This window comes from Symphalangus syndactylus, chromosome 12, assembly GCF_028878055.3.
Source record: "Symphalangus syndactylus isolate Jambi chromosome 12, NHGRI_mSymSyn1-v2.1_pri, whole genome shotgun sequence".
Lineage (NCBI taxonomy): Eukaryota > Metazoa > Chordata > Mammalia > Primates > Hylobatidae > Symphalangus > Symphalangus syndactylus.
The window spans coordinates 98,142,431-98,159,851 of NC_072441.2; the positions used below are offsets into that span (position 1 = coordinate 98,142,431).

The 17,421-nt window shown below is 35.8% G+C and overlaps 1 protein-coding gene across 5 annotated transcripts in view; it reads right to left on the bottom strand.

Moving 5' to 3' along the window:
- KIFAP3 (kinesin associated protein 3) overlaps window positions 1–17,421 on the bottom strand; it is a 175,365-nt gene that overhangs the window by 153,271 nt on the left and 4,673 nt on the right. The window contains exon 1 of one of the 5 annotated variants that reach the window (XM_063627210.1): window positions 9,149–9,471. The exons of 2 other annotated variants lie outside the window; for them this stretch is intronic. In XM_063627210.1, the coding sequence (XP_063483280.1) occupies window positions 9,149–9,180 (32 nt within the window). In that variant the 5' untranslated portion in view covers window positions 9,181–9,471. Of the gene's footprint in view, window positions 1–9,148; window positions 9,472–17,421 lie in introns of those variants that run through there. 2 more of the 5 variants (XM_063627209.1, XM_063627211.1) reach the window with 2 other exon arrangements.

The following is a 17,421-nucleotide window of genomic DNA, read 5'->3' on the forward strand; positions in this document are numbered from 1 at the left end:
TTTTTATACTTTTTATGACAGATAGTTGGGTGTTGCTTTTCTTTTCGTTTTTTTTTTTTTTTTAAAGAAATATTGGTGGCCGGGCGCAGTAGCTCACACCTGTAATCCCAGCACTTTGGGAGGCCAAGGTGGGTGGATCACGAGGTCAGGAGATCAAGACCATCCTGGCTAACATGGTGAAACCCTGTCTCTACTACAAAATACAAAAAATTAGCTGGGCGTGGTGGCGGGCACCTGTAGTCCCAGGTACTTGGGAGGCTGAGGCAGGAGAAAGGCATGAACCTGGGAGACGGAGCTTGCAGTGAGCCGAGATTGTGTCAGTGCACTCCAGCCTGGGTGACAGAGTGAGACTCCATCTCAAAAAAAAAGAAAAGAAATATTGGTAATCCCTGCCTTTCCATTGGAACATTAAAACCTATGCTGTCTGATACAATAGTCACTAGCTACATGAGTCTATTTAAAATTAAATTTAAATACATTACATTTTAAAAATAATTTAAAATGCAATTCCTTAGCTGTACTAACCACGTTCAAAGTGTTCATTAGCCATATAGCCAGTGGCTATGTATTTGATGATGCAGCTCTAAGTCATTTCCATCAGGGAAGAAAGTTCTATTGGACATTACTGTTTTGGATCATTTAATGCAATTACTGACATACTTAGATTCAGATCTATCACTTCATTTTTATTTCCTGTTTGGCCCATTTATACTTTGATTATTTTCCTAACAGCCTTGTGAATTATTATTTTTTTAAATTCCATTTTGTGTAGATGTTTTCGCTATACTTTTAAAAATTGTTTTTGGTGGTTGCTTTAGGAAAAACAATGTTTTAGTTACCTTTTTTTTCACAAGGTATTTAAGAGTTAATGCTGTGCTACTTTACAAACTGTAGGCCTACACCCCCCCCCCATTCTTTATGTTATAGCTGTCATATGCATTATGTGTACACACCTTATAAACTCACACAAAAATTTCATAATTTTTGCTTTCAAGTCATACATACATTTAAAAAATTAAGAGGGGAATAATCTCTTATATGTACTCAAATATTTACAATTCCTGATGCTTTTCATATTGGTAAAACCAAAACAAGTTTTATATTTCTATTACTAACATTAGACTTGGTAATGGAGAAATAGAGGATTAAGGTAATTCAAACCAATGCACCTTCTAAGAAAATCTTAAAAGCTGAGGGTAAAAACACATACATGTGTATCTGTTTGAGACCATAAGAGAACTAAAAAGGCAGAAAAAATTACAGTGCCAAGATCCAGGAGAAAAAGAAAATGAAGAGAGGTAAATCTTGAATTCGAGGCTACTTTTCCCTAGAGGTATCTGCTAACTGAAAAGAGAGGGCTGAGAGGTTGAGAATCTTTTAATAATCACGAGGCTAGAGACACAAAAACTGGATTCTAGAGTGCACTAAACAACAGTGGCTCTGGAAAAGCTCCAAGCTTTAAGCTGGAAACAGAACTACCTCCTAAGAGTAACTGTGAAACAGATGCAGATCAGTCACCAACAAGACTAAAAACCCCAGTTTAATGTAGTTGAATCTCTGAGAACTAATTAAGGTGACCCTAAATTTTCAGTAGTCCTTACTAACATAAACAAAATATAATCTTCTCTGGAAAAAGAGAACATCATCCTGGGCCTCAAATGATTATTTATACATTTATATTCCTATACATGATACTCAAAGAATAGTCATCTTCAGAAAAAACTAGATATTATTTTTTAATTTCTAGAGTTAAAAATACAATAACCAAAATTAAGAATAATAATAAATAAATAGGTTTAATAGCAGATTAGATACAGGTAAGGAAATAATTTGTGGTGTAAAATATAAGTCAGAAGAAAACACCCAGAATAAAACATGGAGACAAAAAGATGTAAAATACAAGCAAAAGTATAATTCAGCAATGCATACTGAGTAGGTCTAGTATATGTACTTGAAGTCCCAGAAAAAAGGTGAGAGAGAATGGGGACAGAAGCAATATATGAAAAGATAATGCTAAGTGACATCCGTGAAAACGGCAGAGTAGGGACCTCTAAAGGCTGGCACTCCCCAGAAGCACTAAAAACTTGGCAAAAAAACTATCACAATCAACCTCATCAGAACTCTGGAAGACAGTCAAAGGTTTACAGCAACCAAGTGAATGTTTAATCCGAAGAAAGGTTACAGAAACAAGGTAGACGATCATTATGGTCTTTTCACTTACCCTAGACATCCACCCCACTCTCAAGCACAGTGGCAGTCTTAAAGATGGCAGCCCACGTTCCCACTGTTAATACTTGGTTCTAGAGGAGCCAAGTGGACCTTGCTCCCAAGGAATTTTGTCTGATTGTTTTGCAACTGAATGAGGTTTCCTTTGAGGCCTGCTGCAAGGGGCTTTCCTTTGTTTTGACTAATTTTAAACTATTATCAGGATAGTGCAGCTATGCAGTCACTGAAATCAGTGAAAGCCAAGCATACAAGCTGCTGGCCCGTGGGATAAATAGTAATAGTGGGGTCAAACAAAACACATGCTGAAAGCCTAAGAAGAAAGTCCAGGGAGTCAGACATTTTGAAGGAATAGATGCTTTGAAAAGCTATTGCATGTAAAGAGAAATCTAGACATCCACGAGCATGCTCAGGGCAGAATACATACCCAGAAAAAACCTGGGAAGATCACAAGCTTTTACCTCTGGCTGGTCTTTAGGCTCTGTGCAAGCAGCAAATGAAGGCTAAGGTAAAACTAAATTGCCTGGCTAAGTGTTGAAGGCATATCCAAACACTGAGTCAACCTACAAAGACCCGAAGAGTATTTTTTTCTTTTCTTTTTTTCCTTTGGACATCATAATATTCAAAATACCCAGTTTTCAACAACAAAAATATGAAACATGCAAAGAAACAAGAAACTCATTCTCATTCTCAGAACAAAAAAAATTAACAGAAACTATCCATGCTACAGCACAAATACTGGACTTATCAAAGACTTTAAATCAACTGTCTTAAATATGTCCAAAGAACAAAAAGAAACCATTGCAAATAACTAAGAAAAAGCAGAAACACAATGTCTCAACAAATAAATAGTTTAAAAATATATTATCATAAGGATTCAAATAAAAATACTAGAGCTGAAAAGTACAATAACTAAAATAAAAAAATCACTACAGGGTTTTTAACAGCAGATCTGAGCAGAGAGAGAAAAGAATCAGCAAACTTGAAGATACGTCAAATGAAACTGTCCATTTTGAGGCACAGAAAGAAAACAGAATGAAGAAAAATAAACAGAGTCTAAGAGACTTATGGAACACCATCTAGTATACCAACATATGCATAATGAGGGTATGAAAGGAGAGGAAGAAAGAAACATAGAGAATACTGGGGAAAAAAACAGTCAAAAACTTCCCAAATTAGACCAAAGATAAACTTACACATCCAAGAAGCTCAATGAAATTCAAAGATAAACTCAAAGAGATCCACAATAAGACACTCTATACTGACGCTCTATTTAAAAAAATAAATAAAATATTTTGAATTAATAACCTAATTTTACACCTTAAGGGGCTAGAAAAAGAAAAGCAAACAAAACCCCAAGCTAGCAGAAGGAAATAATAAAAAGCAGCAATATAAGCAATATAAGAAATAGAGACTAGAAAAAGAATAGATAAAATGAAACCAAAGGTTAGTTCTTTGAAAAGATCAACAAACATTTTTGGAAAACTTTTAGTTAGACTGACTAAAAAAGAAGAGACTCAAATTACTAAAATCAGAAATGAAAGTGGGACATTACTGCTGTTCTTTTGATGATAAAAAATTACAAGAGAATAATATGAACACCAACAAATTGGATAACCTACATAAAAAAGAATAATTCCTAGAAACACACAAACTACCAAAACTGAATCAAAAGACATAGAAAATCTGAACAGAACTAGAAGTAAGGTGATTGAATCAGTAATCATAAACCTTTCAACAAAGAACAGTCCAGTACCAGATGGCTTCACTGGTGAATTCTACCAAGCATTTAAAGACAAATTAACATAAATACCCCTCAAACTCTTCCAAAAGATGTAACAGTAGAGGAAACACTTCCTAATTCATTCCATGAGGCCACCATTACCCTGATACCAAAGCAAGACAAAGACACTACAGGAAAACCTACAGACCAATATCCTTTATGAATGTCGATGTGAAAATCCTCAAAATACTAGCAAACAGAATCCAGGAGTGTATTAAAAGGACCACACAACATGGCCACATGGGCATTTCAATACAATACACCACATTAATGGAATGAAGAAAAAAAGTACATGATTATCTCACTTGACGCAGAAAAAAGCATCTGACAAAACCCAACGTCTTCTCATAGAAGAAAAATCCCTTAACATAATAAAGGGCATATATGAAAAATCTACAGCCAATATCATACTCAATGGTGAAATAATGAAAGCTTTCCCCCTAAGATCAGGAACAAGACAAGAATGTTAATCCACTTTCCTGACTTCTATTCAACATAGTACTGGAAATTCTAGCCAGAGCAATGAGGCATGGGAAAAAAAATAAAAAGGCAGATTGAAAAAAGAAGTAAAATTATTTCTATCTGCAGAAGACATAACCTTATATATAGAAAATTCTAAAAGTGGCACAAAAAACTGGCCAGAGCTAATAAACAAATTCAGCAAAGTTGGAGAATAGATCAGAACACCCCCAAAAAATCCACTGTTTTTCTATATATTGGAGCTGAAAAATATGAAAAGGAAATTTAGAAAATTTCATTTCCAACAGCATCAAAAAGAATAAAACACTCAGGAGTAAATGTAACCAAGGAACAACTGTATACTGAAAACAAAAAGTTGCTGAAAGAAATTAATATGAACTAAATGAAAAGAAATCACATGTTCATGGACTGAAGGACTTAATATTGTTAAGATGGCAATATTCCCCAAAGTGATCTATAGATTCATTATATTCCCAAAGTCTCAACAGCTTTTTTTGCAGAAATGAAAAAGCCAACCCTAAAATTCAAATGGAAATACAAGGAACCCTAAATAGCTGAAACAATCTTGAAAAAGAACAACAAAGTTGGAGGACTCACACTTCTGGATTTCAAAACTCACTACAAAGCTTCAGTAATCAAAACAGTGAGGTACTAGCACATGGACAGATAGATCAATGAAATATAATTGAGAGTGCAGGAATAAACCCCAACATTTTTGGTCATTTAATTTTCAAAAAAATTGCCCAAACCATTCATGGAGGAAAAGAACAGTCAATTGTTCTTTTCTGACGTTTGTTCTGACAAATGATGTCAGAACAACTAGATATTCACATATAAAAGACTGAAGATGGACCCTTGCCATATACCATAGACAATAACTAACTCGAGATGGATCAAGGATGTTAAATCTAAGAGCTAAAACTATAAAACACTTAGAAGAAAACAGAGGGACAAACCTTCATGACCTTGGATTTAGCAGTGGTTTCTTAAATAATGATGCCAAAAGCATGAGCAACAAAAGAATAAATTAGACTTCACCAAAATTAAAAATGTTTGCATATGAAACTTTTACATACCAAGATAGTGCGAAGAAAACCCACAGAATGGGACAAAGTATCTGTAAATCATGTATCTGACAAGGTTCTATTATAAAGAACTCCTTTTCCCAAAGAATAAAGACAAATAGCCAAGAAGCACATGAAAAGCTCAATGTCATTAGTAATTAGGGAAAGGCAAATCAATACCAAAATAGGATACCATTTGATATCCACTAGTATAGTAATAATTATAGAACAGAAAATAACAGGTGTTAGTGAGGATACGGAAAAACTGAATTCTCATACATTGCTGGTGGAAATGTAAAATGGTGCAGTCACCAGGGAAAACACTTTAGTGGTTCCTCAATGAATTAAACATAGAATTACCACACAGTCTGGCAATTCCAGGCCTAGGTATACACCAAAAGATAGAAAACAGGTGTTCAAACAAAAACCTGTACAGTAATGTTCACAGCAGCTTTATTCCCAATAGCCAATAGGTAGATACAACCCAAATGTCCATTACCAGATGAGTAATAAATAAACAAAATGTGGTATATCCATAAAATGGAATACTGAATTAGTCAATTTTACGTTGCTATAACAGAATACCTGAGACTAGGTAATTTATAAGGAAAAGGGGTTTATTTAGCTTACAGTTCTGTAGGCTGGGAAGTTCAAGGGCATGACCCTGGCTTCCAGTGAGGGCTTTTATGCTTCCTTATAACACAGTGGACAAGATCAAAGGGGAAGTGAAAAAAGAGAATACCCAAGGGTCTTCCTGGCTTTATAACAACCAACTCTAGAGGGAACTAATCCATTCCCAAGAGAACTAATCCAGTCTCACTAGAGCAAGAATTCACTCACTCGGGCAAAAACAGCACCAAGCCATTCATGAGGGATCCACCCCCAAAACTGAAACACCTCCCAGGCTCTAGCTCCCAACACTGCCACACTGCCACACTGGGGGACCAAGTTTTAACATGAGCTTTGGTGGAAACAAACTATATCCAAACCACAGCAAATATTATGCAGCTATATAAAGGAATGAAGTACTGACACATACTACAACACAGATGGACCTTGATATACCATGTGAGAAATGCTTGACACAAAAGCCACATACTTTTTTCATATAGCACTTATAAACACAATAAATATCAGTATATTTTAAAGTCTGTATTACTTGCTAGAGTGTAAATGCCATGAAGGCAGGGAATATATTTATGTTTCATTCACCAAATATGTTTTATCACTTGGCTTAATGACTTTTACACAGTAGAATCTCAACTATTAAATGAATGAACAAATGTCGTTCACTTTTAATATCCTTCAATAGTTCACTAATGCACTCAAAATAAAGCCTCAACTCTTTACTAAAGCTCATAAGTCCCATATGATTTGGCTCATATTTCTTTCTAGTCTTACTCTGACTTTACTTAATAATCTATGTTTCAGGCACCTTGCTAAGTGCTGGGGATACAATGGGAAGTAAGATAGTTACATAGCACCTTACCTTTATGAACTTTATAAACCAGAAGGAAATATAAAGTAGTAAGTTTAGAGAAAAACAAAGTATTAAGTATCATGAGACCCTAACGGGTGTATACCTGACCTGGATTGTGAGGTGGGAAAGGGAAGTTCAGGAAAGCTTTCTGGAAAAAGTGGTATTTATGTCAAAACAGGAAAGATGAGGAATTAGCTGGGCAAAGAACAAGGCAAGTTCCAGATAAAGGGAAAGGCATGTAAGAACCAACCAAAACACATAGGGATCCAAAAAAAATTATTTTTGTAAGACCAAGATATGGAATTATTCAGGTAGGAAGGGACTGAAAATATGCTGCTATCTGCTGCCTTGTTAAAAACAAAATATAAAAGTGAAAATATTGTTAAAGAATATATGTAATCATGGTCAAAAAACAATAATTAAAATGGAAGGTTCTATCAGACATCACAAATGTTTTCCATCAGGCCTGTATAAATACATGTCTCCTGTATATTTCTAGTCTGAAAACAGACAATTCAAACTTTTTATTATTTATACTAAAAATTAGATGAAATTGAGAAATGTATTTTTCAACCTTTCCAGATTCTAATCTTATGTTACTTCAAACATTACACTGACTGGCTTGGTTTTAATTTTGGAACTCTAGATAGTATGTATTTAAAAGCAAACAATAGGTTGAGAATTGTAAGTCACAGTATGCCTGAGTGTCCATACTGGTACTATAATGTTAAGAAAAACTACCTCTGACACAAATATATTACATGAAAATCAGCTAATGGTATAACAGCGGCTCTTTGTTCCAGAACAATTTTGAATTTAAAGTTAAAAGACTATTTTCTTCTGTCACAAAATTTTTAACCAAGGTATTTTAAAAACCAACGTTAAGTAAAATTCAGTGAGGAAATAAACACTGATGTAGGCTTATATATTCATTTGAAAATTTTTACTGACAAAGTCTGGCTATTTGCCAGTTTCAGATATATTTACATAAAATGAAAAAGACAGTCAATACATGCCTGTCTTGCCAGGACAATATAGTTGATTTATTTATTATACAATTGTTTGAATCCCTTCTATGAGTCTACTAACACTTGGAAGATCTTTCTGTGATGATGAGAGCTCAGCCAGGCCAGAATAAAAATATTCACTACAAGTGTATTATGACTTGAAATAATACCACCACCTTACATTGTTTTATTTTTTAAAAGTATTTCATCTTTCGTCCTTGAGTCTCTCAGAAGGTAACACCTGTCCCATTTTCAGATGAGGAAACCGTGCCCAAAGGAATACATGTGACTTTTCCAGGGTATTTACTGAATCAGTACTGAATTAAAATTTTTTTCTATTGGATCACTGCTTACTCTTGGTCCAGTGGGAGGTATCTTTTTTTTTTTTTTTTCAAATCAGGAATGATCTGAGTATTTGCCAGCAGCCAAATAATCCCAACAGACTACAATTTTTTTGAGTAACTGATACTATAAATATTTAAAAGAAATTATGGCCTATTTTATTGTCATCAAGCTTCTGAACAAGCCTCTTAATAATTACTAAATGTCCTACAAAAATTATGTTGTATACATGGGAGTCAAATGGATGACATGGATGCGGAAAGCAGAAAGAGACTGGAAATCAACATCTCAATCCAGCCTTCCAAAAAGTAGAATCCACCACTTCTTTCCCCTTCATCGTTTCAAAACCCCATGGCAATGAACCCCAAACTGAGGCCTGAGGGCGGATGCACCAGACTTTATTCCCAGGCTCTCATGGGATTTATCTATTATGGGAAAGTGGCGTCTGGGAAGAGGGGGAAAAAAAAACAAAGACGCGGTTTACCTTGCCCTGCCTCCCTCTCCCCCTGGAATAAGGTGATGCAGCGAAGAAACCATCTTTCAATGCTGTCAGGGCTCCGCCAAGTCAGGTCAAAGGACCTTGAAACCCCCGCAGAGCTCTCTCCTTTTTTCCCCGCTTCACCTTTTCCCTCTCCTTTCGGTGACTTCTCTCCCTGCTTCCCATCCCCTCTTCTAAACTAGCGTTGCCCAGTGACATCTCACAGCCAACCCAAGAACATCTTCAGGGCCCTGGCAAGGAGGGTAGGACAGAGTCTTGGGGAGTCGTCACCTTTTGAGGTATCTGGCGTCCTCCCCTTGCATGGCGGCAGCGGCAGCGGCGTGGGGAGGAGGATGGGGTATCTGAGAGGAAGGCGCGGCTATTTCCGGGGACGGTGGCCAAAGTACCCTCACACCCAGAGGCGATGACAGTCCTGAGGCCTGCAAGGCGGGGCAGCAGCGGCACTGTGGTTACCACGGTGAAGCCTCCAGCTCCTCCCACAGCTTCTGTGCCCCAAAACACTAGAGCGGCCCAGACCCGCCCAGAGTCGCCTATGCCGAGCCGTCAGGACGCATGCGCTTGCTCTGTACCACTAGTATGCGCAGGCTCAGTCTGAGGCGCTGGCCTCAGAGTTTGACGCACCGGGGAGCGGAGCAGGGAAGGTTTGGTGCAGATTTGAGCGTCTGTGGATTAGGAGTGGCTCCGTAGTCACCGCCCCCTTGAGGATGGGAATAGAAAAGGCTGTCAGGTCAGCTTGAAAGGAGGGAGGGGAATCCAATAAACTTTTAGTTAGCGAATGCTATAGAGCAGTCCAGCTAATAAGGGAGGTTTCTATTTGGGGGCCTGAATGGCACTGATTGCACTTAAAAGCTCTAACTTGTGGAGATAATCCGACCGTTGTACAAAATGGATATAATTAATATCAACTTTGAAGGTGGCAAGTCTGTCACTTTGATGTCTTAAATCTAGAATACACTTCCCCCAACCAAAACAAACAAACAAACAACAACAACAAAAAACAGCTCCTGAAATTCCAACTCCACCAATTATCCCTAACTCAAGGTATGTTTAGAATTGCTTCTTCTGAGGCAGGCTATTGTTAGCAGTGCAGGGCATAGGAAAGAAGCGTTCTTTTTTAACTGCATGTTCTCTGGTTTAAGATCTATTCCCATGGGTCCAGCTATTACGTCTATGCAAATAATTTAGGTTCATTTATTTGACAAATGTGAATTGAGGGCTGACTGTGTGCCAAACACCAAACCAGGCTCTAGGGATGCAAAGAAAGCACCTCCACTCCCCCTCCTCACCTATAATCTTGTCACTTATTCACTGTCTTCTAGTCCTGTTTTCCCAGTTGCTTTGAGACGTGCACGTAGTTGCTCTGCTGCTTTGTTCAAATGCAGTACATTGATGCAATTATTGATTATCCGTTATGTGTAAAACACCATGTTAAGGCACTGCATGGTATATTAAATATAGAAATACAGTCCTTACCCAACAAAATATATTTTTATCTTTCCACCCATTCACACCAGCTACACTATTTCTGTAGATGTTATAGTCATTCTTTCATTCTGCCAGGGAAGAAAATTTGAAGCTAATTTTGACTCCTTCCTCTGTATCATGCCCTCTTACTAAAGTGTTAAAAATTCTATCTTTTCTTCCTTCAGGATATTCAGGTAGTCCAGTTTTTTCTCCATTCTTACTTCTACCAATAGTCTAATCACTTTATACCTAGAGTACTGCAATTCCTTCCTCATTGGACTTCCTATTTTTTGTTTTTTTAAATATTAATTCTGCAAACGAATGTAAAATTTTACAAATTATCATTTATAACACCTTTAATGGTAATATAGCAGGCTAGATTACTTTAAAATCTTCACAATACCTAAAATTGGAAGACCAAAATATACATTAAAATACATAGATAATATAACAAGGATTTTTGGAAAGTAAGTTAGCTCCTTGGGCTCAGAGAACTTATTTTGTTCACTTTTGCATTCAGCCCATAGTTGTCACTGAATAAATATTTGGTGTTGAAAAAATGCAACCCTGAGCTTGAAAAAACAATAGCAACAAAAAAACCCTAGAGAAAATGCCCAGAGGCCAGAAAGAAAGAGAGAGCTGGAAACCAGAGCAATAAATACACAGGTGAAACTGGGACTGAACTAGATAAGCTGTCTGTCTGTGGCAGGAAAGGTACAAGATGAGCCTGGAACATTTTATGCTTGACAGTAAGGACATAGTCAAAGACTAATAAGAGAAGATTATGTAAAAAGGACACTGGTGAATTTGAGGCAATTTGGGTATCAAATGGAATTACTGGGATTGATTTAACACATTAAATAAATAAAAAAATGAAATCCATAATGATACTCGACAACATAGAAAAATAGAAAAAAGAACCCCACTTCCATTGGAGGGAACTACTACATCAGATCTTTACTCTGAAAGCTGGTAATTAAAAGAAAGAAGGATTTAATCTAATGCTTTTGGAAATAAACCAGATTTCACCTCCTTTTAACAAGGAAAAGCTCTTCTTAACAGAAAATTCCTGGTAGGAATGGAGAAAAATAATGATAGTTACTATTTTGCAAGCCCCAATAAACAATGGATTCAAATAAGCCCTATTAATTTACTTTAAAACAATTTAAAGTGAGGCAAAGTTTTACCCCACATATTTCTTGATAATTCTAAAGGAAAAGAAATGTTACTTTACAATGAGGAGATCTGGCTGTCAGCATTTTAAACAGACAAGCAAATAGCATCATTAGTGAGCGGTGAAGCCAGCGGGACTTCTGGGTTGGGTGGGGACTTGGAGAACTTTTCTGTCTAGCTAGAGGATTGTAAACGCACCAATCAGCACTCTGTAAAAACGCACCAATCAGTGCTCTGTGTCTAGCTAAAGGACTGTAAACGCACCAATCAGCACTCTGTAAAAACACACCAATCAGCGCCCTGTGTCTAGCTAAGGGATTGTAAATGCACCAATCAGCACTCTGTAAAATGGACCAATCAGCAGGATGTGGGCGGGGCCAAACAAGAGAATAAAAGCCAGCCACCAGAGCCAGCAGCAGCTACCCACTTGTGTCTGCTTCCACACTTTGTTCTTTCGCTCTTCACAATAAATCTTGCTGCTGCTCACTCTTTGGGTCCGCACCACCTTTAAAGAGCTATAACACTTGCCACGAAGGTCCATGGCTTCACTCCTGAAGTCAGCAAGACCACAAACCCACTGGAAGGAAGAAATTCTGGACACATCTGAATATCTGAAGGAACAACTCCAGACACACCATCTTTAAGAGCTGTAACACTCACCATGAAGGTCCGCGGCTTCATTCTTGAAGTCAGCGAGACCAAGAACCCACCAGAAGGAATAAATTCTGGACACATTAGTAGTGATGCTACCTGATAGTATATATAATAGGAAGCATGCAAGATCACCTATGAAGTATTCTTGCCGAAAATTAACCTGAATCTAACCAAGCTGTTAGATCTAATGTCCAGTAGTAAATAAAAAGGTAATTCTGAAAAGTGGTAAACATACTGAATAGGATATCAAGATGTATTACAACAGAATAATAATTATAAGGTATGTTATTGGTAGAGGAATAGAATCCTAATGGGACAAAGAAGAGATCCAGACCCATGCATGTATGTAAACTTGAAATATAACACAGGTGAATATTTGGATCATTGTGGAAAATGGATTTTCAATAAATCTGTCAAGCGTGGCCGTGTGAAGACAGTCCACCGACAGGCTTTGTGTGAGCAACAAGGCTGTTTATTTCACTTGGATACAAGTGGGCTGAGTCCAAAAAGAGAGTCAGCGAAGGGAGATGGGGAAGGGGTTGTTTTATAGGAGTTGGGTAGGTAATGGAAAATTACAGTAAAAGGTGCTTATCTATTGTTAGTGGAGGAGGGTTTCACAAGGTACATGGTGGGGAGATCATAAGACTTATTGTCCAGAAGAAGAATGTCACAAAGTTGATTGATCAGCTAAGGTAGGGCAGGGACAGGTCACAATGGTAAAATGTTGTAATTTTGGTTAATCAGTTAAGTCAGGAACTGGCTGTTTTACTTCTTTGTGGTTTTTTGGCTGCTCCAGACTGATTTGCTCCTGCAGGCCACCTGAATGTGTATGTGCAGGTCACAGAGGTTATAATGGCTGAGCTTCAGCTCAGAGGCCTGACAAAATCATTGTGAGACAATTGGTTATATGTAAAATTAATTGGATGCCTATCTCATGCCATATACAAAAATTAATTGAATAAACACTTAAATATGAAAAACTTTAAAACATTTAGAAACAAATCTAAATTGTCCTTATAACCTTCAGTTAAGCACACATTTTTAAAACAACTGATCTTTGTATAAAAATGCTAAAAACAGGCCGGGCGCAGTGGCTCACACCTTTAATCCCAGCACTTTGGGAAGCCGAGGTGGGCAGATCATGAGGTCAAGAGATCACGACTATCCTGGCCAACATGGTGAAACCCCATCTCTACTAAAAATACAAAAATTAGCTGGGCATGGTGGTGTGCGCCTGTAGTCTCAGCTACTCGGGAGGCTGAGGCAGGAGAATTGCTTGAACCCAGGAGGCGGAGGTTGCGGCGAGCCGAGATGCACCAAAACAAAACAAAACAAAAAACACTAAAAACAATGCATTTACTATTTTAAAATTATTAACTTCTAATTTCAACCACAACACCATAAAGTGGAAAGACAAGTCAAAAATGATATAACCTATTTACATCACATAAAAACTAACAAAGGATTAATAGAGAACAACAAAATAAAACATGAAATGATGCTCAACCTCAATAGTAATGAGGAAGATGCCAATTAAAACCATAAAAATATACTATTTTATATTGACTAGGGTGTAAAAAATAAGTCTGACAATACCAGGTACAAGTGCAAATGTGAAGCCCTGGAAACTATTCAGTGAATGCCTCAAGTGTGAATATATACCGGGACAACCACTTGAGAATAAAATGTCAGATTATTTTGTAAAGTTGAATAGGCACATACTCTAAATCAGCAATTCTACTCCTAGTTCTATACTTCATAAAATTCTTCCAAAATCATTGGAGAAGTATTGAGCTTAGTAGAAAATGAAAAACAGAAAGACAATAACAAACACTTCTGCAGGAGAATGAATGAATACATTTGAAATATTCACACAATGCAATAATATACAGCAGAGAAAGTTGATGAACTAGAACTTTACATATGACATGGCTGAATATTAGGAACATGATACTGAGTGAAAAATTGTGGAAGATTAAATACAGCATGACGCTTTATTTAAATTGCACTATAATTTAAATTAAAACAATAAAATGCATTCTTCTTGGCTTACAGTTCTCTAAGTTTTGAAAAACTCATAAGTCATATAATTACCTGCACAAGCAAAATATAGAGCAGTTCTGTCATCCTCCAAAATTCCCTTGTATTCCTTTGGAGTCACCTTATCGCCATAACCCCAGGCTCTGGTAAATACTGATCTGTTTTCTGTTCCTATAATTTTGCCTTTTCCAGAATGTCATCTGAATATAATGATAGGAGCTGTAGCCTTTTGAATCTAGTTTCTTTCATTTAGCACAATGCATTTGAAGACAATCCATGTTGTTTTTCAGTCCTTTTTTTTTATTGTTAAGTACTATTCCATGGTATGAATGTACCATAGTTTATTCACTCGCCAGTTGAAAGACATTTGAGTTGCTTCTAGCTTTTGGCAACTATGAATAAAGCTACTAAAAAATTTACATACAGATTTTTGTGTTAATTAGTTTTCTTTACTCCTGTTCAATTATCTAAGTATAGTTTTACTTAGTTGTATGATAAATATATGAATGACTGTACAAAACCGCCAAACTGTTTTCCAAAGTGACTGCCGTTCTGCATTTCTACCAACAATGTATGAGTTCAGATTTAGCCACATCCTTTCCAGCACTTGGTATTTTTTTTTTTAATTTGTCTGTTTACTCTCATCATCCTAATAAGTGTGCAGGGCTATCTCACTTGATTTTAATTGAATTTCCCTGATTATTAATGGTATGAGCATATTTTCATATGTTTAATTACCATTTCTATACCATTTTTGAATTCTCTTCAAATTTTTTGTCCATTTTTAATTTATATTTTTGCCAGACTGATAAACTGAGCTCAGAGATATCAACAGATAAGTAGATAAAGATAGGACAAATTACTAACATCTGAAATAAAAGAAGGGACATCATTCAGATTCTACGGGTATAAAAATGATAATTTGAAAATTATGACCAACTTTATACTAATAAATTTAATGACTTAAATGAAATAAGCAAATACCTTGAATGATATTTATTAAGATGGCGACAAGAACAAAGAAAATGTTAAAGCTCTTTATCTCTTAAAGAAATTGAATACCTAATGACAATATTTCCCACAAAATACACTTCAGACACAAATAGCTTCACTTATGCATTCTACCAAGCAAGTAATTAAGATAATGTCAATTTAGATACTTTCTGAAAATATAAAATGAAAGCATATCTACCAACTAATTTTAAAAGGTCAGCAGTATCCTGATATCAAAATTAGAAAATGATATTACAAAATAAGAGTTACAAATATCCTTAGTGAACATATGTGCAAAACTCTTTAACAAAATATTAGCAAATCAAACCAGCAATACATAAAAAGAATGCTATGACCAAATGGGGTTTATCCCAGGAATGCAAGGTTGGTTTAACACATGAAAATCCAATAATTAATTTTCCATATTGCTATATAGTTTGCATACTTAACCCTCTAAACCTTATGTTAAAGTTTGATCTCCAATGTTGGAGACAGGGCCTGATGGGAGATGTTTGGGTGATGCAGACAGATCCCTCATGGATGACTTTGTACTGTCCTTGTGGTAATTAGTGAGTTCTTGCTCTATTAGTTCCTGTGAGAGCTGGTTGATAAAAAGAGCCTAGCACCTCCCCCACCTCTTGCCTCCTATCTTGCCATGTGATCACTGCACATGCTGGCTCCCTTTCCCCTTTCACCTTGAATGGAAGCAGCCTGAAGCCCTCACCAGAAGCAGATACTGGCCCCCTATTTCTTGTATAGCCTGAAGAACAATGAGCCAAATAAACTTTCTTTATAAATTACATAATCGCAGGCATTCCTTTATAGCAACACATATTAACAAAGACACATATTAACAATGTAAAGGTCAAAAATCATATGGTCATCTCAACAGAAGCAGAAAATTACTATGATGGAATTCATGATTTTAAAAAACTATTAGCAATCTAAGAAGAGAAAGTGACTCCTTCACCCTAATAAAGCATACTTATATGGGTTTACTTCTAGGTTCTCTATTCTGTTTCATTGGTCTATCTGTCTTTTTCATGCCAGTATAATACTGTTTTAATTACCATAGCTTTGTAATATATTTTGAAATCAGGAAATGTAATGCCTCAATCTTTGTTCTTCTTTCTCAAGATCATTTTGGCTTTTTAGAGTTCTTTGTGGTTCCATATGGACTTCAGGTTTTTTTTTAATATTTCTGTTAAAAGAATGCCAATGTATTTTGATAGAGATAGCATCGAATGTGTAAATTGCTTTGGCTAGTATGGATTTTTTTTAACAATACGAAGTCTTCCAATCTATAAACAAGGGATGTCTTTCCATTTATTTGAATAATTTTGGTAGAATTATCCCTAGGTATTTATTGTTTTCAGGTGATATTATCAGTGGTGTTTGAAAAACCATATAGATTGGAAAGGAAAAGTAAAACTATTTTGATTTACAAATAAAAAGCTACTAGAACTAATAATTAGTAATATCATAGAATACAAAGTTATTACAAAAATCAATTGCATTGACTTATACTAGCAATGAAAAATTGAAAAATAAAATTTATAAACACCGTTGATAATATCACCAGAGAGCAATAAATACATAGGGATAAATCTACCAAAATTTATTCAAGACTTATGCACTGAAAACCATGAAACAGCACTAAGAGAAATTAAAGATGCCCTAGGAAAATGGAAAAGTGTGTCATGTCTATAGATTGAATGATTCAATATTATTAGAACATCAATTTTACTCAAATTTATCTATAGATTCTATATAATTCCAATCAAATACTAGCAATATTTTTTTTACAAATTGACAGGCTGATTATTTTATATGAAAATGCAAAGGACCTCTAAGAGTTTACATAATTTTGAAGAACAAATCTGAAGGACATCATGATTAAAAGACCTACTATAACTTTATTAGTCAATTTAATGTGTATTGGCATAAGGATATACATATACATAGAGTAATAGAAGAGAATAAAAAATAAAGAATAGAAAGAGAATGACTCAATTATGGTTCAGTGAACTTTTCAGATAATTTCTTAAAACCTTTTTAAATTCACAGAATGTTGCAAAAACGGTACAGAGATATCTAGGTACCTTCACCTAGTTTCACCCAGTAGTTACATCTTCCATAAATGTATTGTAATCAGAAACCCAAAAACTGATATCAGTACAATGTATGTATATAATTCTATGCCATTTTATCATGTGTGT